At 35.9% G+C, this 23943-nt stretch overlaps 1 protein-coding gene across 4 annotated transcripts in view; it reads left to right on the forward strand.

The window, feature by feature from the left end:
• ZEB1 (zinc finger E-box binding homeobox 1) overlaps window positions 1-23943 on the forward strand; it is a 190952-nt gene that overhangs the window by 162073 nt on the left and 4936 nt on the right. For 3 of the 4 annotated variants that reach the window (XM_029954987.1, XM_029954986.1, XM_029954989.1), the window contains 4 exons: window positions 5776-5937; window positions 11713-11915; window positions 15888-15993; window positions 21923-23730. In XM_029954987.1, the coding sequence (XP_029810847.1) occupies window positions 5776-5937; window positions 11713-11915; window positions 15888-15993; window positions 21923-23730 (2279 nt within the window). The remainder of the gene's footprint in view (window positions 1-5775; window positions 5938-11712; window positions 11916-15887; window positions 15994-21922; window positions 23731-23943) is intronic. The other variant, XM_029954990.1, reaches the window with a different exon arrangement.

Raw genomic sequence — 23943 nt, forward strand, 5'->3', positions numbered from 1 at the left:
TATTCAATATGTATGTCATCAAGTGTTTGTCATGCTAACTTACACATTATATAAAATATTTATAAACTAGATATGTGTTATTAATAAATAGTATTAATGAATGCAAAAGAATGCTGTTTATTACTCCTTTACTAAATGTTACATGACTCCTATAACCAGAGTTACAGGGCATCTTATGCCCTTTTAGGCAAAATGCTATCAAAACAAACATTCACAATGCCAAATATGAATTTCTCCTCATACTTTGCTCTTCACTACAAAAATAAATACATTCTTTCAGTTTGAAGTACTGAGTAGTATATAAATTCCCTTCACCCCTCCCCCTCTCTGCAAAAAAAATCACATCTGGAAATTAAGGCAACCCCCGTACTAACTTAAATTGTTGCTGAAATGTATGGTCCCTCCACCCAGAGGAAGCTGATCCCTGCAGCCTGAGTTCCCTGGAATGTGGGAAGTTAGGAGCAAGCAAACATTGAATAAAGCCCTGAGAAGTGTAGTTTTGAGGAAAGAAGGGTAAAAATTAGACCTCTGAGACTTTCAAGCATTTAAACTTGAAAGTTATGTTTTGTCTTTGCTTTTGTTACTTCCTTGACTTCTAGGGAATAATGTGCTGACAATGTAAACAAAAACATTGCACAGAGGTCATCATCATTAGTTCAGAACTTTGTCAGATCCTTTCTTCAGCTGACTTACTTCCTTTTGCAATTCATGAAGAGAACTGAGGTCTCAGCTTAGTATTCAGAGAGTGAAAAATTCACCCAAAACCTCCTTTGTTCCTTCTGAGCATCCCTTTTTTGTTTATATAGTTAATAGTTTTGCCAAGTTTGAAAATTGGAAGATAGGAAGAAGTTGAAGGATACTTTATTCCAAAGGAAATTATTGATAGCTAAATAAAAATGTTAAATCTTTATATTAAATATTTGCCCCTCTCTCCTGCTCTAATTCATGATTATAGCCCTGTAATTCTACATTTTGGCAAGTGGTTATGGTCATAATGGTTCTATGGTCCAAAGTAATTCTATACTTTGACAGTCAGCTCTGAGTTTGTCATATCTAAAGAAAGCCAAATTATCATTATGATTCTATATATTTACTCATATCTCTACTATTTACATTTGTAAGTTTATTTGAAATTTTGCTTTCAAACTGACTTTTTTACAGCGTGCACACCCAACACTTTATGTGTAAAACTGCAGAATTTCTGGTCTCATCTTGAAAGTGTCTTGATTAGACACAGGCTCACAAAGACAGTGTAGTTTAGTTGGAAAGACCAGAATTTGATACCATATCCCTAATACCAAATATTTGACCTAATAGGAACATTTTTTTATGATGTAATATTGGAAGTTATCTAAGTTTTCTGATCCTGTTTTTTATATTGAGAAAACTTTCAATTGAGAAATTATAATGCTCACCTTACAGGACTACTTTGAAGAAAATAGCTAACAATTACATAGGACTTACCATGTACAGATACAGTACTAAACACATACTATATTAATTTAATTCTCATGAGTACCCTAAGAGGTAGTATTATTGTCCTCCAAATTTTATATTATGTAGACTGATTATATACTGTCTCACATATTTGTTAATGTACCTTTAAATTTTTTTCATTTTAAGTATAAGTAGTTACATTTTTAATATCACTCTTCTATGGAAAATCCGTAACAATTTAATGCCTGCTAATCATTCAGTTTTTTTAAAATATGAGTACGCTCTTTAAGAGTCAGAAATGTTAGTGTTTACTCCTTGAACTCATGATATAAAATTTGATGCTAATATAGTATGTATTTCCTATTTGAAGTTATTTTTGATCAGCTGTCATTTCTTTATAAGGAAAAACATGTATATAAATTGAAATTTAAGTTTCTTTTTAATTTCTAGAGACAGACTCTTAAGATTTTTTTTAATTTATGGATTTATCATGTAATTATCAGTACTACACAGTTGACCACAACATAAATACGTACAAATTCTAATAGATAATTATTAAAGAAAAATGTTACTGGAAATGAAATTAAAGGAGCTGAAGTATTCCTTAATAAGTTCATTTATCAGTAGTTTAACATTACTTATTTCTAGAGGAAAAAAATGCTCAGCATTGATACTGTTTCTGTGGTTTGTTTAGCACCAAGATAACCTTATTCTCATAAATAAAAAGGTGTAGTACATTTTTGTGAGAACTGACATCTTTGAATTATGTGCAGAGGGTTACGGTTTTATGTCAATAAAATATTTTCAGTGTGGTTAACTGACAACTCTCTGAAATGCTTCTTCTGTTCTGTTGAGAGCAAAAATTCAAAGCTATCTAATTTGCTCAAGAATTTGTTTCCCAGTCATTAGAATCAGCCACGCCCTGATTTTCTGGGCCTTATACCAAGAAGGCTTTACCAACACGTACTGATCAAAGGACGTGATGATATCTCTTCTTGGCTTTTGTTATTTTTTTCCTCTCACTTTTAGAGGCACCTTGATTAAGATATTCAGAAATGGTTGGGGAAATTGAAATATTGTTAATTTCAGTACCTTTTACCAGTACTTTTTTATAAAAATCCTTTTATCTTACCACATGAGGTAACAATATTTTCATCCATGCCTTAGAGCTACAAACTTAGTTCATTCAGTTTCTGGAAATTTTGTACCTAATGACCTAACTAGCAAAACCAGGTATTACTGTTATACCAATCAGTCAGATCAGACTTTCAGGAAAAAAGTATGTTTTCACTCTTCTAATTCAAATAATTTTGCCAATACACTATTTGAGAGATTTTATAAAAAGTCCTCTATGAGAAACATGTAAATTATAAATAATGAGAAACATACAAAGTCTAACCATGAATCACTACATTGTACACATACAACTAACATAACACTGTATGTTAACTAGACTGGAATTAAAATTAAAACCAATAATTTTTTTAACAATAGATTATTCAGTAGTGAGGTTATTTATATCTAATATAATTTTTATAAGTTATAAAAATTTTTGTCTCTAAATGAGTAGTACCTTTAGAAGATACAAGTTTCATGCCTAAAATACAGACTTTATAATTCTGCAAAATGTATACTATTTAAAACTCATTATTCTAATGGGAGCTGGGAACCTGGGTGGCTCAGTCAGCTAAGTGTCCAACTTCACCTCAGGTCATGATCTTGTGGTCTGTGGGTTCGAGCCCCGCATCGGGTTCTGTGCTGGCATCTCAGAGCCTGGAGCCTGTTTCAGATTCTGTGTCTCCCTCTCTCTCTCTGCCCCTCCCTTGCTTGTGCTGTCCCTCTCTGTCTCAAAAATAAATAAACCAAAAAAAAATTTTTTTAATAAAAGTAAATAAAACTCATTATTCTAGCATCTAGCCTAGATGTGTGTGTGTGCACATGCACGTGCACACTCACACATGCGCGCGCGCGCGCACACACACACACACACACACACACACACTAGGATATAGAAAAATAAACTTTTTATAAGTTAAAATTGAAATAAATGTAATTTAATAAAAATATTTTTAAGCATCTTGTAACCTATTGGAATCAATAAATCACATAAAACTTAAATTTCATTTATGAGTATTTTCTGGTTTAACTTGAAAACACGTAGTGACATGGACTCGTACTATGTTAGCTGTTCAAAAATGCTTCTTTTTCCATCTATGACAGATTGTAGGAATGATTTTTGAAAATATTCTTTGCTTTGCTCTGACCGGGGTCTTGAAGAGAAGTGAAATTTTTAATAGTAGAGAATTGAACAGGTGGGGTAATTAAAGGAAAAGTACTCTCAATCCCTTTGCCTTACTATTGTATAGTTGATTTCAGAGCTTCCCAAGTCCAAAATATCCCCATTTCAGTCACCAGGCTTTACCCCCAGTAGAAATCCTTGTAAACAGAAAAACTAGAAGGCATATGGTGGGTGTAAGTTGCCTTGATTAATCAATAGCTTTTCCCATTCCGTATTTTGAATGTTTTCCTTTGTCAACCTGAAGGTTTTTATATTCCAAGACAATGCACCATATTAATGTATTTGGATATGCCTTTTTCTCTTCTTCCTTTTAAGTTTAGGCAAAGGCGGGGGTTGCGGTGCCTGCATGGCTCCGTTGGTTAAGCATCTGGCTCCTGATTTCGGCTCAGGTCATGATCTCACAGTTCATGAGATGGAGCCCCACACAGGGCCCCAGGTTGATAGTGCAGAGACTGCTTGAGATTCTCTCTCCCCCCTTCCCCTTTCTTGCTCACCCCTCCCTCAAAAAAATAAATACATAAACATTTTTTAACAAGTTTAAGCAAAGGATACCATGAAAAGGGGGTGGTGAAGAGAAGATTCTTCTGAATTCTAAGAAAGAATATACACAGAAGTTGAGGATTTAGAAACAAACTCCCTTAATACCCATAGGACCAGCTTACCTCTTAAAAAGCCTTCACTTACCCCTGGATCTAGTAACCTAGTGCTAAATAATTGATAGCTATTGGCTGTATTAAAAAGAATAGGGAAAATAGTGGGTCACCATGATTACTATGTCATTGGCTTTAAGGTTTTAAACAGCAGCTGCCATGGGGAGTTCATTTGCTACCACTGTGCAGGAGATTTAGCAAGACTCTTTCAATAACTGGTAAACAAAAACATGCCCATACCTCAGCATGTCAATTGGGCCCTATTTTAGTCTTCTGGGAAATGCTGTTCTATAAATTCAGACCTGGAAGTTCAGCCTGAAGTGTATAAAAAAGTCAGCCATAAGACACCAGAGAGCCATACAACCCATTACAGTTACCACCACCATGGAGTGGACACCGTCCTCTGGAGCCAGCGGAGAAAATGGAGGAAAACTGAAGTGCAGCAATCCTGCTTTAGAAATTCAGTGGCACTCTGGAGTACTTCTCAAAGTTGAAAGCATTCCATTATCTCTTGAATCTTTCCAACTGAAGGGAAAAAAATGCCTCTGCCCTAATCCCATTGTTAAACATTTATTAAGGCAGAAATAGAGAATAGCTTTGTATATACATATGGATATTAAAGGAGATAAGCAGTTTTATGGAGTTGATACTCTCTGAGTCTTGCTAAAACTTTTTCTACTTATAGATAACTATTAATACTGTTTTCTAAGAAATCACATAACTGAACTGAACTTCAAAGTGGTTTATATTGAGAATGATTCAAATTTAAGCTACAACTCTAATATCCAGTAGGTTGCTAGGAGGGACTAACGTTTGAGAACTCAGGTTTTCTCTTCCTTTTTTCCTTAGTTTATCATGGAGAAATTAAGAATTCAGCCAATTAGCTTTTCTATGTCTTGTTTATCAATATAGTGGACTAGAAGTACAACTCTAAAGTTTAAAAGAGATATTGTAAAAATATACTTTCTAAGACTTCTCAATAGGGGCACTTGGGTAGCTCAGTTAGTTAAGCTTCTGACTCTTGGTTTCAGCTTAGGTCATGATCTTGCATTCATGGGATCAAGCCCCACACCAAGCTCTGCACTGATGGCATGGAGCCTGCTTAGGATTCTCTCTTTCTCTCTCTCTCTCTCTCTCTCTCTCTCTCTCTCTCTCTCTCTCTGCCCTCCCTCCTCTCTCTCTCTCAAAATAAATAAACATTTTTAAAAACATAAAAGAGTTAATAGAGGACAACAGAATGAGTGAATTTTGTTTTTAATTTTTGGTAAATATTTCCTATAAATCCAAGAACAATAATGTATTCTCTTAAGGTAAATAATTTCTTCTCTAGAAAAGCTTTGTAACAAGTTGGCAGTGAATTGCTTTTTATAAAGTATGCATTTCTTTTAGTAAAAGATGATGAATGTGACTCAGATGCAGAAAATGAACAAAACCATGATCCTAATGTTGAAGAATTCCTGCAACAACAAGACACCGCTGTCATTTACCCTGAGGCACCTGAAGAGGACCAGAGGCAGGGCACACCAGAAGCCAGTGGTCATGATGAAAATGGTAAACGGAGCTTCACAGTTGTTTTCACTGTCATCTTTAAAGGATTCTTTCTATAACTCTCTAATGGAAACCTACTCCACTCTAGGGAACACTTTCCAAAACTAGAATTTATTGTAGGTGCCTATAGAAAATAATCTCCTTAATGAATGGGACATTTTTATGATAGCAGTATTAAATAAGTGGCATCTCATGTATATAGTGATAACATCACTGTAGTGAAATGCTTAAAACAGTGCCTGGTTATTGATTTCCACTCACTCACATGGTAGCAAGTAGAGGGAGCTAGGATGACCATAAACTGCCTCTTGATTTTTTTCCCCACCGTTATAGCAAGTAGAACATGGGTATCTCATCTGAAGACAAATGGATTTTTTTTAATATCTTGTCTAGTCCATTCATTCTGATATGAACAGCCAGTGTATAAAAAGTGGTAAAGTGCCAGGGCACCTGTGTGGCTCAGTCGGTTCAGCGTGGGACTTTGGCTCAGGTCATGATCTTGTGATTCATGAGCTCAAGCCCCATATTGGGCTCTCTGCTGTCAGCATAGGACCTGTTTCAAATCCTCTGTCCCCCTCTCCCTCTGCTTTTACCCCCACTGCCTGTCTCTTTCTCTCTCTTTCTCTCTCTCTGTCTCAAAAATAAATAAACATTTTTTAAGTGGCAAAATGCTATACTACTATGTTCATACTCTCCTGGAAGGAAATAAGCTATCATTCTCCCCTTCCATTCACTAGAAACAGATGCAGATAGCATGCAAATACTATAAGAAATAGTGTGCAATATCTACACCAGGAACTAAGAAGCTACTTGAAATGTTTATTTGATTTTTCTAGGATTCCCAGTTTCAAGGATAGATATAAATTAATATTCATATAATCAACTTTTAAAAAAGACTTTTTAAGAGAAGTTTTAGGCATACAACAAAAGTTAGAGGTACAGATATTTTCCATATACCCCTTGCCCACACGTGTACATAGCTTCTCCCATTATCAACATAACTCACTAGAGTGGTACAGTTTTGACCAAGGGTGAACCTTCATTGACACATCATAATCACCCAAAGTCCATAGTCTACCTTAGGGTTCATTTTTGGTCTACATTCTTTGGGTTTGTACAAATGTATAATGACATGTGTCCATCATTATAATATCTTTATAGAATATTTTCAGTGCACTAAAAATCCTTTCTGCTTTGCCTGTTCATCTTTCTCCACCTACCCTCACCCCTAGAAACTACTGATCTTTTTGTGTCTCCATAGTTTGCGTTTTCCAGAATGTCCGATAGTTGGAATTCTACATCAGGCAGCCTTTTTAAGTTGTTGTTTTTAAATTACTAATACACATTTAAGGTTCCTCCATGTATTTTCATGGCTTGATAGCTGCTTTATTTTTCATACTGAATAATATTCCATTGTCTGGATGTACCTCAACTTGTTTAACTGTTCACCTGCTCAAGGACATTTTGGTTACTTCCAAGTTTCGGCAATTATGAATAAAGTTGCTATACACATCTATGTGCAGATTTTTGTGCAGACATAAGTTTTAAACTCCTTTGAGTAAATAACCAAGAAGTGCATGTGCTGGATCATATGGTAAGATAAGAGTATGTTTAGTTTTGTAAGCAACTTCCAAACTGTCTTCCAGAGAGGCTGTACCACTTGTACCACTGCATTCCCACCAGCAGTGTGAGTTTCTGTTGCTCCACATCCTTGCCAGCGTTTTGTGGTATCAGTGTCTTGGATTTTGACCATTCTGATAGGTGTGTAGTGGTATCTTATTGTTTTAATTTGCATTTCCCTGATGACATATGATGTGGAGCATCTTTTCATACTTATTTGCCATCTGTGTATCTTATTTGGTGAGGTGTCTGCTAAGGTCTGTGGACTATTTTGTAATCAGGTTATTTGATTTTTTTATCATTGAGTTTAAGAGTCCTTTAGATATCTTAGATAATAGTCCTTGATCTGATGTGTCTTTTGCAGGTAGTTTTCCCAGTCTGTAACTTGTCTTCTAATTCTTTTGATACTATCTTTCACAGAACAGAAGGTTTTCATTTTAATAAAGCCCAGCTTGCCAAATCTTTCTTTCATGGATCATGCCTTTGGTGTTGTATCTAGAAACAGTATTGTCATACCCATGGTCATCTAGGTTTTCTCCTGTTATGTCCTAGGAGCTTTGTAGTTTTGCATTTTACAGTTCAAATTGTGGTCCATTTTTTTTTCCAATTTTTGTGAAGGGTGTGAGATCTGTGTCTAGATTCACTTTTATGCATGTCCTGGATATTTAGTTGTTCCATTACTATTTGTTGAAAAGACTATCTTCACTCCATTGTATTGTTTTTATTCTTTTGTCAAAGACCAGTTGACTGTATTTATGAGAATATTTCTGGCTCTCTGTTTCATTGGTCTGTTTCTCACACCAATACCACAGTGTCTTGATGACTATGGTTTTAAAGTAAGTCTTGAAGTCAGGTATTGTCAGTCCTCCAACTTTATTTTTCACCTTCCATATTGCGTTGGTTCTTCTGAGTCTTCTGCCTCTTCATACAAGCACTAGAATGTTTGTAAATATTCATAAAACAAATCTCCAGATTTTGAGTGGAATTGCATTGAATCAAGTTGGGAAGATCAAGTTGGGAGGAACTGGCATCTTGAAAATATTAAGTTCCTACCCTTAAACATTGAATGTCTCTCCATTTATTTAGTTCTTTGATTGTTTTCATCAGGCTTTTATAGTTTTCCTCATATAAATCTCATACATATTTTGTTAGATTTATACCTAAGTATCTCAACTTTTTGGTGCTAAATAAATGTTATTGTATCAATCACATTTAAAATATTTGAAAGAAATTGAGAAGAATGGTATGAAAAACAAAACTGATTTCATTGCAGAGAGTCAGCTGTACCTTCCTGAAATCAGGATTCAGCTAGGAAAAAGAGCAGAAATATCACCTCAGAATAGGTACGATTTTCTGTAACTAAATCAGTGACAAAGGAAATAGAAGTAGGGTGCTCTAGAACTCATACCTGCAGTGTGCCCAAGGGACATATTTTTGAAGACTATTGATTATTGCTCCTGGGGCACAGCATCACAGCTTTATGTTCTGTTGATCTGTTTGCATATTTGGAGAGTCTGGAGTTATAGGCATTATAATCCTGTAGGGTCCTACCATTTCTACTTTCATTTCTCAGGGGATTTTTTCCTTAAAGAAAATTTGTTAAAATTTCACCTGAAGAAGCAATAGGTTACAATAAATATGAAAAGGAAATAAGTTATTAATGTGTATGTGTACATATATAAATTTTTATGTAATAAAGAATTTTTAAGAAAGCCTCAGCAAAAGAAAATAATGAAAACTAATGTTTCATTGTACAGATCAAATAAGGTTAAATGTTGTAAAGTACACTGTTATTAGTCAACACAGTAAAATCCCATAAAAATTAGTGCTCTAACCATTCTCAGTTAGTAAAACATTTGAATTACAGAATATGTTTTTAATTCAGATATTCATTACATTCAGGTATACTGCTAATAAAATATTTCACCATAGATGTTCTTTCACACCAGCACCATCTAATTATCCTCAGAAGCCCTTAAGTTTTTAAAGTTTTAGTAGATTAAACACACTCTCTTGCACTTCATAAATTGTGAAAAGGCAAACTTTACTCCAGCAGGTTGAAGTATCACAAATTCTGAATCATTGGGGCACAAGTGAAAATTTTTCAAAGTTTTTATATCAGTTATTACTATCAGTTTGAAATGTTTGCTACCTAGCAAAGGAAGTTTAGGATACAAAAATTAAATATTTTTTAAATAATCATATTCATAGTCACAAATACATAAGGATATTATTCAAAAAAATAGACCTAGTTTGGATTTTTTTAGTTGTCTTGAATGGCTACCTTAAGTTTATTGTAAGAATTCTAAAAAGAAAAATTTTCTTCCGTACAGGACAAGACTGCATTGCTAAGAAGTGATGTTAAAAATATGTATATATCCAGTATTTTTCAAAAATACAAACAAAACTTATTTAATTTTCAAGCCTGTTGATTCTGTAATTTGTTTATCATGTCAAATACTCAGGTTTACTTTTCATTGTTTTATGCTAATACCTAAAAGAATAAATTCATATTTCATATGTGTAACAAATTCAGTAGATATTGATGTATGAAAATAATAACTTGCTGGCAAAATATGAGCAACCTATCATTTTATAAAATTATTAGTAATTTGTTTATTAATGATGAAGGCAAAGAAGAACATAGAACATAATGAGAGCAGACAGCTGTATGACGCTATGGAGTATGAGCAGCTTAAGTCATGGAAATCACATTGTGATTCTGGTGCCAATGATGAAGCACCTGCAGTGGCCAAGTTGGACTTTGGCCACTGGAACCAGCTAACATCAATATTGGGGCCTCAGTACTGTGGCAAGAAGGCCCCAAATGTTAATTTTCTATTTGTCTGTACAAGTAGGAAATTCATACTAGACAAAACATAACATGATTTCCAAAAAAATTTCATGTGACTAATCTAATCCTCACAGAAGTAGGTCATTTTAGAGGCCTCACCAACAGAAAGGTCTCTGGTTCCAGTTGCCTTGCTGGCTGATAATGAAGATACCCATAAACTTGGGGGGTTTGGTTGTTTGATTTTATTCATATATTTGATACATATTTCGATGTAATTAACAAGCTATGTGGGATCAGGTGGTCAGTCTATTATTTGCAGGCTGGTTATTGAGCAAGACTTTTAATTTATATGGACTTGAATTTCAATAAAGATAATATATGTTTATGAAGGATTTTGAGACTGTAATGAAATTTTCTTTGATAATCTTTTTCAATCAGAAATTCAAAATGAAGATAGAGATACTATTTACAATAAGTTACCATTTAGGAACTTACTTTGTAAAGAAATAAATATGGAAAACCACTCTTAAACAGTATTAATTAGCAAAATGGTATCATGTTTTAGGATTGTCATGCTTAGATGTTTCCATATGTAAAAATGTGATTTAGTCTGTGAACTCCAGTTTTCCCGTATTGCCTTTATTTTTTGAAAGCATCCTATTTATTTATCCATATAAAATTCCATAGAAAATGAATCGTTGTATTTCAGTAAGGGAAAGGACATGAAGAACCATGTATAGGAGGTCCTTGTGGGCCAGGCCTAGATCTGGCTCTGGCTCCTCATTTACCCCCAGTACTCAGCTATTTTGGTCTGAACTCATCCTATGGCCACACCTAACTGCAAGGGTATCTTGGAAACATAGTCTAAATATGTACTACTTCCTGTCTGATGATAATCATCGTATAGTGTCATTTCCAAATTTGAAAGAATGAACATTAAATAAATAGTGATAACATTGTTACCAGTAGAAAGATTCTAGTATGATGTTCAAGTGTCCTTTAATATGTGTACATTTACAAATGTAACCTCTATTCTAATTTCACCTTTGTTTTCTCTGTCTAATTAACCACGCAACAAGAAGGGAAGATTTACGGGTTAGTAAAACGATAGGGGACTTTGAAGTCGGACAGCACATGTTTGAATCCTGATTTTATCACTTACTGGTCATGTGACTTTTAAGTTATGGTGCCATTCTGAGCCTCCAATTTTCTCTTTTATTAAATAGAGATGAGTATCATTGTATTAAAGATCAAATATAAAGTGGGTAGCATAATATCTGGCTCGTAGCTGAGAGACTCAGTGGTAGCTTTGGTAATATTTTTTGAATGTTTTAAATTCAAAATGTATGATCTTTCTTTTACAGGAACACCAGATGCATTTTCCCAGTTACTCACCTGCCCATATTGCGATAGAGGCTATAAACGTTTTACCTCTCTGAAAGAACACATTAAATATCGCCATGAAAAGAATGAAGATAACTTTAGTTGCTCCCTGTGTAGTTACACCTTTGCATACAGAACCCAACTTGAACGTCACATGACATCACATAAATCAGGAAGAGATCAAGTAAGTGAAATGACTGAGAGTTCACTCTCAACCCTCCGCAGAAAGCAACAGTTCTAACACACTATAAAAAATGTACTAGACAGTGTCTTGTCTGCTGCCTTACAAAAATTAAAGAGGTTAGTTGAATTATCTTGTCATTTCTGAGTTACAGAGCACATATACACATTATTTTAGAGGTAACTAAGTTATCTTTTTTAGATAAGATCCCTTTCATCTCAATTTAATTATTTTGCTTATACCATAACAGATATTTCCCTTAATTTTAGAACTAGATTTCAAAATGCATTCTACTAAAATGTTCAGTGTAGGAAAAATAAATGTTGGTGTCATAAACTAAGTATTGGCCTAATTAAAAAGGAAAGCAAATAATAATAAAAACAGCTCATTTTCTGGGAACCAGTGACTACTTATTCTCAGTACAAGTTACTGTGTTCTATTTACTCTAGTAAGGCAAGTTGCTTCCTCTAAGAATCTAAAGTTTAGATTCTAACCATTTTTATTCTGAAGACTCAATTTTCATATGGTTTCTTCTATTTCTGCATTGCTTTGCCTCAGTTTTTCATGTGCAAAACAAGACTGTTCTACAAATTACGCTTGAACTTTGGCTCTATACTTACGTATTAAAGGCTAAGAAACTTTTGCCAGTTATCCTTCCTTTATAAGATCCTGATAGGTGTCAACTCTAAACAATCAAATTAATATCAACATAATTCTAACTGTAAAAATCCAATTATTCAACTGCATAGGATATTTGAAGGGTTTGTGTTGTAGTTGGGGCACATGTCCACTTTGTTATATCAAAGGATCATGCATATCGATAAACCTGAATGTGGGAGAACTCTGCCCTCTGTGTGTACATAATAGAAGTCATATATCTCACAGAGAACAAATTAGACCCTTTCTAAGATGATGGCTAAACCAAACAAAAAGAATTATGGCAGACACAGAATCATCAAGGATCAACCTGTCTTCTCAGGACTTTGGAAATAATGCTCACAAAATCACAAGATAAGGGGGAGAGAATGGCAATCAGGATTACAGGACCAAGCTTTCCTTAGATAAGTTAAGGTTAGGTCTGTGAAGGAACATTTGAAATTGGGGAGAATACCAAAAGAAGAAAGAAATTGATACCAAGGAACTACTGAAGACAAAGACTATTCATCTGCATTGGCTCCTATGCAAGTCTTAGCAGGGACAATAGGGACAATGCAGAAGAGTATTTCCATCTGAGAGTCAAAGAAAAGGATCTGCAAAGCACTGGTAGAACTACTGGTGAAAACAAGAGATACCACTATAGAAACAAATCATAGTATCCCTAATGAACTTGAAAGCCAATTTTCTGGTGATTTTTCTGATGGATGCAAAGGTAGTAGGTTTTATATATGAAACATGTGGTCAGATGAAGGTCAGAAAGGAGCTATTAACACGGGGACCAGTAATGTGGAGAAATATTACCAAGATACCTTGGAAACAATTTAGGTTACAGGATAGCAAACCTGAATAGAATGCCTATCTTGCTGCCTTTGAAAATCATGCCATGACTTAACGATAAACATTTCCATGTCTAGGCCCTGTTCTAGGTGTTAAACGCCAATAGTGAAAAAGGCAAGCAAAGATCCTGACAAGAGGGAGCATATATTAGTAGCTGATATAAAATATAAGGACAGATAGTATGAAGAAAAATAAAAATAGAGTAAGAGGATAAAAAGTGAAGAAACTTGCTACTTTTTTAAGGATAAGGAGAACTTTCTGAGAATCAGATATCTGAACTAAGACCTGAATGAAAGGACGGAGCTAGTCATGGGAAGATTGGGGGGAGGGTGTTCCAGTCAAAGGGAACACAGAGAAACATAAAAAGACCTTGAGGGAGAAGCCTGCCCAGCATCACCAAAGACAGCAAGGAGGACAGTGTGAATAAAAGGTTCTTAGGAAAGGTCGGTGACACCAGGGAGACATGAGGGGCCAGATGATATACTCCAATCTATAGGCCATGATAGAGACTTGATTTTGTTGTACAGTGTGACGGGAAGGCCTTTGAAGGATACTGAGTTTTATCTTTATTTTTTTATTTTTAAGGGAACAGTGGTTTTTGGGTAGAGAGTAGATCAAGAGAGACAAGAATGAAAGCAGGGAGATCGTTTACAAGCAAGGAGACTATTTGAAGGCTATTGCTATAATCCAGGCCAAAGGTGGTGGTGGCTTTGAACTCACTGGTGGTGACAGACAGGACATAATGATGAATGTTAGAGTGTATTCAGATGGCCTGCTGATGGATTGAGTAAGGGTGTAAAATGTAAAAGAAAGAGGAATCAAGGATTACTCTAAAGTTCAGAGCCTAAGCAGTAATCAAATAAATGATGGCATCATTTACAAAGACAAGAAACACCAGAGCAGGAGCTGAGTCTCAGAAGAGAAATTAAGGGTTCAGTGTTAATCATGTAAAGTGTCACATCCCCATTGCTTTCCAACTGGCAATATCAAGGATTCTGTTGCTCTGAGAGTCTGGAGTTAAGGGTAAGAGGTCGAGAAATAATGTTGGGAGTTGTCACCATACATTTGGTGCTTAAAGCCATGGGTTTCGATGAAGTAGGGCCTGATACCTAGTAAGAACTTAACTTTCTTCCTGTATGAAATACAAAAGAAGAAAGATTTTAGCAATGGTGAGCATGAAGCAAGTAATACTTGACTTAATCCTTTGAAGTATGGGTAGAATCTTAATAGTCATAACTGTGGGGAAATACCACCAAGAAATAAGGAATGGTATAAACCAAAGCAAGGAGATATAGATGAGCAGTATATGTGCCAACACCAAGACTCACTAAGTGACTGAGGCATGACTGTCTTCTATCGAGAGCTGGTGAAGAATAAGCCTGGAAACTCAGGAGCTATAAGCTTGGAATGTACAGACTCAGAATCTATATTCAGGTGTTAATGGGGAGCCTTTGGAGGTTTATGAGCAATTTGTGGTTTATGAGGTTTGTGATACAATTCAATTCAAGCAGCACTTCTGTATGATTAATAAACAAAAAAAGCAGAAACAGACTCAAACACAGGGACTATACCGGTGGCTGCCAAAGGAGAGGGCAGGGGATAAGCAAAATGGGTGAAGGGGAGAGGGGGACACAGACTTTCAGTATGGAATGAATGAGGCGTGAGGACAGAAGGTACCACAGAGAGAACATACTTGGTGGTGTTGGATGGTGACAAATGGTGGATTCTCGTGGCGAGCGCAGCGCGACGCACGGAGTCGTTGAATCACGGTGTTGTGTGCTGAACTAATGCAACATCGTGTGTCAGCCAGACTTCACTGGGAAACTGTTTTAATTTAATAATAAGTAAATTTAATGGTGGACAAATAAAAGGAAATAAATAAAGTAATGGGACCTGGGGAAAAAATCTAAGAGTGCAGAATATATTTGAAATATATAAAAGTAGGAATTGGACAAACCAGACAGAAAACTACTATCATAATCTGTATTTGGATGAAAAGATGGCACTTGTGGGGAAGAGCATTGGGTGTTATATGGAAACCAATTTGACAATGAACCATTAAAGTAAATAAATAAATAAATAAGAAAAGATGGAAATATTTTAAAATCATCAGGTTAAAGTACATTTTGGAAATATCAAGCATCTAAGATAAACTACTTGAAAAAGCCTGGTCTGCAGAAGAGATCATCTCTAGTTTCTAGTAAAATATATTATCTTATTTGTGCTAAATATGATATTACTCTCAATAAAGTATTATCCTAATACTTACTCTAAATGTGCAAGTGGAGATTTTTCTGTGTCAGAATTCTATTCCCATTATCACCCTTTGTTTGGTAATATTCCAGGTGTTAAATATTTCTGCTTCAGTTTGAGGCCTTTGAAAAGCAGAATTCACCAAAATAATACTTTTAGAAGATTGGCCATTCTTTTATATCCAAAGCTTTTTTACTTTATAATTAAAATATCAATTCTTTCTTACAGAGACATGTGACACAGTCTGGGGGTAATCGTAAATTCAAGTGCACTGAATGTGGAAAAGCTTTCAAATACAAACATCATCTAAAAGAGCACTTAAGAATCCACAGTGGTAAATATTTGTTTTCTTTCTACATGTTGAATAATATAGCATATGTGGTAATAAAGAAATCTGTCATAACATGTGGTCTACACACATATCAGAAGCTTCTTGCTTTTTCTTTTAGGATAAAGACTTCTCTGAAGAAATTTACCATTCATAAGTGACATTACTGGAGTCTTAATCTTTAACTTAAGCACATTAAGCTAATATAATATGACATATTCCAAATTTCCTAATCAGAACATAGCATATTTTAACAAGAACAGCCTCCTCTAGCTTTCTGATGAATGTTAATTTCATTGCCTCTTTTGCCCAGTTAACTAGGAAAGGACAAAGGATATACACAAGTCACGATGTGCACAAGAAAGTAAGATTGAAGACATTCTTTACATGAGAGCAGGAGAAGTGGAAACTCCAGATAGAAAGTGGTGTTGTGGGGTGATACGGAGTCAGCCAGACAAGGCAGCACTGAGAATTTAAAAGAAAAATGTGTTCACCTATCATTTCACCTTTCTATTTCATATCACTTTCTAAATTGTTACTTATAAGATGATATTACATGATAAAAATATGTGTTTTAGAAACTTATAAAGAACTGTATCTTCATTTCTTTAGAGGCTCTACTTCATCAGAAGCTGTAAGGAAAACTTGGTAGCATCCCACATGGCACTATGAAGTCTGTCCATCTCCTCATTAATTTTGATGTTATTTTAGATTTAAATAGCTTTAGTGAAAAAGAACTGTTTTTTAATTAATGAGAAATTGTGAATGTATATTGCTTATTTTGTGAAAATTATTGTATTGACATTCACATCTTATAAACATCCCCAAAAAAAGTACAGCAGGTGGCCTTGTGAGGGGGTGGTTGGTGAAACGTGTTTTATTTTGGAACTACATTTCTAGAAATGTTACTGTCTTGCTTATTGAGGGCTCAATAATGTTAAAGTTGCCACTTTTGTTGAAACCAAGATTCTTGCAAAGATGTTGGTTTATTTTCACACTTTAATATTTCTGCAAAGTAGAGGTTGCCTTTTGCAGTCTGTTAAAAGATCCTATTTCATAAAAAAGCTTCCAAGCTTTTGAAAAGTTTTCATCAATAATATATTTTTAATGACCTATTTTCTTACCACAGATGATTTGAAGTTGATAGAGATATAGCTAATTCAAGAGAATTTTCTTAAATGTTGAGATCAGGGGTAGAGGAAGGAAAAAATCAAATTTAGAGAAAGATTCATGTACGAAATGAATGTCATATGGTCCTATTGCACTTAAATAGGAGGATTCGTCAAACCTGCAGATGATACAGAATTGGGAAGCATGGATCGCACCAAAGATTAAAATGCAGGGCTAGAAACAGGAAGTTGATATTTAATCACAAAACTCTGCATTGACATTCAAAAAGCAGTCTTGATCAAGTAGAAAGTGGGGAGCTACTGTCTGTAGTAGCAACAGAAAAAATTTAGGAGTTTGGATGATCAAGGCTTGCTATAAGGTTGTTACCAGTAGGAGACTGCTGCAGCTGAAGTAGGTAGTGAAAATTTAGCCCACATCATGGAGCACAGTGCACCCTCTGTATTCCGCGCAGTCCATTCCTTATGTATTTATATCTTAAAGTTACTTAATATGAGGCTTGTATGCCTTTAATACAGCAGGAGATTTTAATTTAAAAATATGTTAGGAAAGTAAAGCTAAGAAAGTAACACAGGCATAAAGTAAACATGAAAACAAATGAATACCATTGAAATGCCATGCACATGCTGAACATGGACCACACATCAGACTCTAAGGTTTAGGAAATAAGAAAACTACACCAGTAACCAAGACCCAGACAGTCCATAAGTAAAAGGAATCAGTCACTAGGAAAAACAATACTCTTCCTGCTACTAAGTCCATAGAGAAACCTGTTCCACCATAAAGGAGAAAGAGCAAAATACATTTTATATCATTTCCCAAAGTATCCTCAAAATAATACAGCAGAGAATTTGATACGATTTTCTTTTTAAAACAAGATTGTCCAATAGGAAGCCAGTGATACTTCACCAAAATGCAGTTCAGGAAAAGCATTTCTCCAGGGTAGGCACTTGGATACAGTTCTAGTGTACAGCTCTCTGAGGACCTGGTTTATTCCAAGGGAAGATTGCCGAGTGGGGCTAGTCAGTGTCCTTCTGGGACTGGTACTGATCTGTATTGTGATTGGTTCTTGCAAAGACAAATACAGAAGCTGAGAGCAAGCATTCAGAAACTATTCTACAAAGAAAATGCTGTGACAATTTTATTGTGTTTTATACAATATCAATCTTAGATTGGAAATTTAAAACAAAAGAAAAAAGAAAAAAATGCTCCTTCACCACAGATGGTTTTGAAAGCACTGTTTTGAGCATCCAGTAATGGATGAGCTTCATAGCCTTAACGGAACCTCCATAGTTTTGTTCTCAGCTGCGTTTTTAATCAGGGTCTTCAAATTATACTCCCTAAAATTACCAGAATTGTTGCTATCTTCCGAGACCATTAAAATGAGCCCTGGGCAGACTCGTTTTTTCCCCATGATCTGCGCTCTGCATGTGGGAGTTGAACTCTGATGAGGAGCAGACCACCTCACCTCCACTCAGAAGTGAGATGGAGGAGCCCCCATGTGCTGCACCCAGGCCATGATCCTCCCCAGAAAATAATGTAAGTTTGTTCATAGCCCTAGCACCTTTAGCCTGGAAAGTTTTTTTTTTCCCCTGGAAGATTTTTACATCAGATGCAACCAAACACTCACTTCCGCAATTACAAAAAAGAAATCAGCTTCATAGGACATCTGACTTTTTGCAGCACAACTTCCTGATGCCACCTCCAGGGTTAAGAGTTGCTGGACAGATTAATTAGGTGATATATTTGGCTATAAACTTATAAATCTAGGAAGTTAGAAACACGAGGTTTTCCAGCAGTGGATTTGGCTTTACAACAGTTGTTCTGCACTTTCTTTCTGTCAATGATGAAATATCAGGTAACTCCCAAAAATAATAATGATAATTAGCATCTTTTGAATACTTAAATATTTAGTCACTTTATAGTTATTTGTGTACATAAACCCATATAGTCCTCAGCACAGCTTTATGAGATAGATGCTATTATTGCCTCCTTTTTTACTGATGAGAAAATGGAGGTTCAGAGAGCTTAATTAATCTATCTAAGGTCACTCAGCCTCTCCATGGCACGGCTGCTGTTCCAGTGCAGGTATCCTGACTCGGGCATCATCGCCTTAGCCACTGTGCTCCTCTGTCTCCCTGTTTGTAAAGATAATCTATTTTATAGATTCTTATTTTTTTAGTGTCTCTAGCAAGAGAACGAGCATAGAGTTCATCTAAGAATATTATCCAATAATTTAAAATGTTAAAATAGAGCTATACTAGAACACATCCCTTGTTTTACTCCCACTGGAAATTTACCTGATGCATTTTGAGTATTAAATCATATTTCAGGCACACCTTTGGAAAAATACTGATAAACTGGAGAATTTCCAGAGATGAGCTACTAAGTAGGCAAGGGTTCTAAAAACCATGTCCTGTGATGAAGATTTGAAGGACCTGGATATATTATCCCGTACAAGGGAAGTTTATCATCATCAGTTTGAAAGTCTGGCTTTCAAAAGAAAAGGTAGACTTGTTCTCTGTGGTATCAGAGGGCAAACTAGGACAGGAGAGTAGGCGTTGTTATAACAAAGGAAATCTGGCTTCGTACTCAACCTAGCTCTCAGTAGAACTACTTTTTTTTCCTTAATTTTTTATGTTTATTTATTTTTGAGAGAGAGAGAGAGCCAGAGTGTGAGCTGGGGAGGGGAAGAGAGAGAGGGAGACACAGAATCCAAGCAGGTTCTGAGCTGTTAACACAGAGCCCGATGTGGGGCTCAGACTCACAGACCATGAGATCACGACCTGAGCTGAAGTCAGACGCTTAACCGACTGAGCCCCCCAGGCGCCCCAGAATTACTTTTTAAAAGAATCACTGACATGTATTGAGACCACATAAAAAGTTGCATTATGTCATATATCTGCTATAGCAGTCCAGTGAGGATGTATCTACATTTATTTACACATCAGAACACTGAAGTTTGGCAAGATTAAGAGAACAGTAAGTGACAGAGCCAGGGTTTGAACCCAAATTTGTGGTCCTCCACAGAACCAGACTAGACCATCTTCCACAGAGCTGTCCAGCAGGTAATGACTTTGTTTTAATAGAGGAGCTTAAGCAGGAGACTAGCCAAAGTTAAGGGTAATAAAAAATTAATTTTTTATTGCAAGGATATAAAAAGAAGTCTTTTACTGAACACGAGGGCCTCTTAGATCACTTCCAGTTCTAATATCTGAGTCTTCAACTAATAATACTTTGAGAAAATATAACTCACTTTTTAAAAACTATGCACTGAAATTACATTATAAGAAGAGTTTACACTGACTTACCCACTGCTTCCATTTTAATTCTTAAAAAGAACAGAGGAGAGAAAGAGCTTTATTTTGATACTGATTAGATAAATTGGCATCACCATACTCCATAATTGGGCAATTAGCAATTCATTCATCTAGAAAAGGTTTAGTGAGCATATTTGTGACCCACATTTCAACAGATACAAAGGATAAATAGCACTGAAGACTCAGGTTCCCACCTTATTGAGACACAGCCTGAAAACTATAAATTATAAATGAATGAACTATAAATATAAATTAAAATTAAAGTGAAAATTAGGTTTGTATGAAAACATTCCATTTGGCTCCATGCTTTTCAAATTTTTCTACCAAAGTATCCCTAACGGCCAAGAATAAATACCTCATATCTGCGAAGGTCTAAGGAAGCAACTTGACAAAAGGCCTATAGAAGCAAGGTGCTTCTTGGACATTGTGTTTATTTTCTTAACACTTCACACAAATGTTTTTTATTCTCCATAGTTTAATCTGTGTTTTACTATTAAAATGTTTTAAATTCCTGTAACTACTGTCACTAAAATTTAAGCTGTAAGGAAGCTCCGCATACCCGTTAGAACATTGCCTTATATCTCCAGGAGCATAGACCCCAATAAGCCATTGCTCATAGCATAGAAACTCATATTTAAAGTTTTCTTCTCATTGAGAAGATCTTTTCAAGGAAACCTTAAAACTTTGTGGATATGGGAAGGGTAGGTGTTCATATGATTTATACAGTTAAGGATAGTTATTGGTACTTAAGTCTTATGGGAGATTTTACTTACTTTTTTTTAATAATTTCTCCTACAGATGGTTAAGTATAGTGAAATAGAGGCAATAACATAGATAGGTGAAATAGGGTAACAAAAATTATTTGAAAGAGTAGATGTCTGACCCTTGAACAATGCAGGGGTTATGGGTACTGATGCCCTGTGCAGTCAGAGATCCACATACAACTTTTGACTTTCCAAAGACTTAATTACTGATAGCCTACTCCTGATCAGAAGCCTTACAAATAACATAGTCCATTAATACATATTTCATATGTTATATGTATTATATACTGTATTCTTAGAGTAAAGTAAGCTGGAGAAAAGAAAATGTTATTAAGAAAGTCATAAGGAAAATACGTTTATAGTACTATATTGTGTTTATTGAAAACCTTCCATGTGTAAGTCAACCTGTGCAGTCAGATCCATGTTCAAGGATCAGCTGTAATTATTTGAGAATTATTTGAAGGTTTAAAAGGTAGCAGAAATATTATATACATATGCTGCGAAGATTCCCGTATTGCTTAGCACATGTACTTCAGACTCAGGTTTTATTAGTCTTCATAGCATTTATGTCAATTTTGAACTTCCAATGATGATTCTAAATAAAATTGTATCACAAGATCCATAGTAACCTCTTTTTAAATTAATACTGTTATTTGAAGGAAAAATATGGACACATAAAAATATATGTATAATAATTCAGTGAATATAATTTATTTTGTTTAGGAGAGAAGCCATATGAATGCCCAAACTGCAAGAAACGTTTTTCCCATTCTGGTTCCTATAGCTCACACATAAGCAGCAAGAAATGTATCAGCTTGATGCCTGTGAATGGGCGACCAAGAACAGGACTCAAGACGTCTCAGTGCCCCTCACCATCTCTTTCGGCATCACCAGGCAGTCCCACACGACCACAGATACGGCAAAAAATAGAGAATAAACCCCTTCAAGAGCAACTTTCTATAAACCAAATTAAAACTGAACCTGTGGATTATGAATTCAAACCCATTGTGGTTGCTTCAGGAATCAACTGTTCAACCCCTTTACAAAATGGGGTTTTTAGTGGTGGTGGCCCGTTACAGGCAACCAGTTCTCCTCAGGGTGTGGTGCAAGCTGTTGTTCTGCCAACAGTTGGTTTGGTGTCTCCCATAAGTATCAATTTAAGCGATATTCAGAATGTACTTAAAGTGGCAGTAGATGGTAATGTAATAAGGCAAGTTTTGGAGAATAATCAAGCCAATCTTGCATCCAAAGAACAAGAAACAATCAATGCTTCATCCATACAGCAAGGTGGCCATTCTGTTATTTCTGCCATCAGTCTTCCTTTGGTTGATCAAGATGGAACAACCAAAATTATCATTAACTACAGTCTTGAGCAGCCTAGCCAACTTCAAGTTGTTCCTCAGAATTTAAAAAAAGAAAATCCGGTCCCCACAAACAGTTGCAAAAGCGAAAAGTTACCCGAAGATCTCACTGTTAAATCTGAGAAGGACAAAAGCTTTGAAGGAGGAGTGAGCGATAGCACTTGCCTTCTGTGTGACGAATGTCCAGGAGATATTAACGCACTTCCCGAATTAAAGCACTATGACCTAAAACAGCCTGCTCAGCCTCCTCCACTCCCAGCACCAGACGCTGAGAAGCCCGAGTCCTCCGTTTCATCAGGTGGAGATGGCAACTTATCTCCCAGTCAGCCACCTTTAAAGAACCTCTTATCTCTTCTAAAAGCATATTATGCTTTGAATGCACAACCGAGTGCAGAAGAGCTCTCAAAAATTGCTGATTCAGTAAACCTACCACTGGATGTAGTAAAAAAGTGGTTTGAAAAGATGCAAGCTGGACAGATCCCAGTGCAGTCTTCTGAACCATCTTCTCCCGAACCAGGCAAAGCCAATATCCCTGCAAAGAATGATGAGCAGCCTCAGTCTACAAGTGCAAATGAACCCCCGGACAGCACAGCAAGTCTTCAAAGTCCCCTGAAGATGACTAACTCTCCAGTTTTACCAGCGGGATCAACCATCAATGGTTCCAGAAGTAGTACATCATCCCCCTCACCTCTAAACCTTTCCTCATCCAGAAATACACAGGGTTACTTGTACACAGCGGAAGGTGCACAGGAAGAGCCACAAGTAGAACCTCTTGATCTTTCACTACCAAAGCAACAGGGAGAATTATTGGAAAGGTCAACTATCACTAGTGTTTACCAGAACAGTGTTTATTCTGTCCAGGAAGAACCCTTGAACTTGTCTTGTGCAAAAAAGGAGCCGCAAAAGGACAGTTGTGTTACAGACTCAGAACCAGTTGTAAATGTAATCCCACCAAGTGCCAACCCCATAAATATTGCTATACCTACAGTCACTGCCCAGTTACCTACAATCGTGGCCATCACTGACCAGAACAGTGTTCCATGCTTGCGAGCACTAGCTGCCAATAAGCAGACTATTCTGATTCCCCAGGTGGCTTACACATACTCGACTACAGTCAGCCCTGCAGTCCAGGAGCCACCATTGAAAGTGATCCAGCCAAATGGGAATCAGGTAAAAACAAACAAAAAAGGCCGCCTCCTCTTGAAGTTGTTTGGTAAAAATGCTATTTTGATGTCTTCCAGTAAAATTTTCCATTTTTAAAAAATTTATTTATTTTGAGAGAGAAAGATAGCACAAGTGGGAGAGGGGCAGAAAGAGGGAGAGAAAGAGAATCCCAAAAGGCTCCACACTGCCAGCACAGAGCCCGATGTGGGACTTGAACCC

This window comes from Suricata suricatta, chromosome 10, assembly GCF_006229205.1.
Source record: "Suricata suricatta isolate VVHF042 chromosome 10, meerkat_22Aug2017_6uvM2_HiC, whole genome shotgun sequence".
NCBI lineage: Eukaryota > Metazoa > Chordata > Mammalia > Carnivora > Herpestidae > Suricata > Suricata suricatta.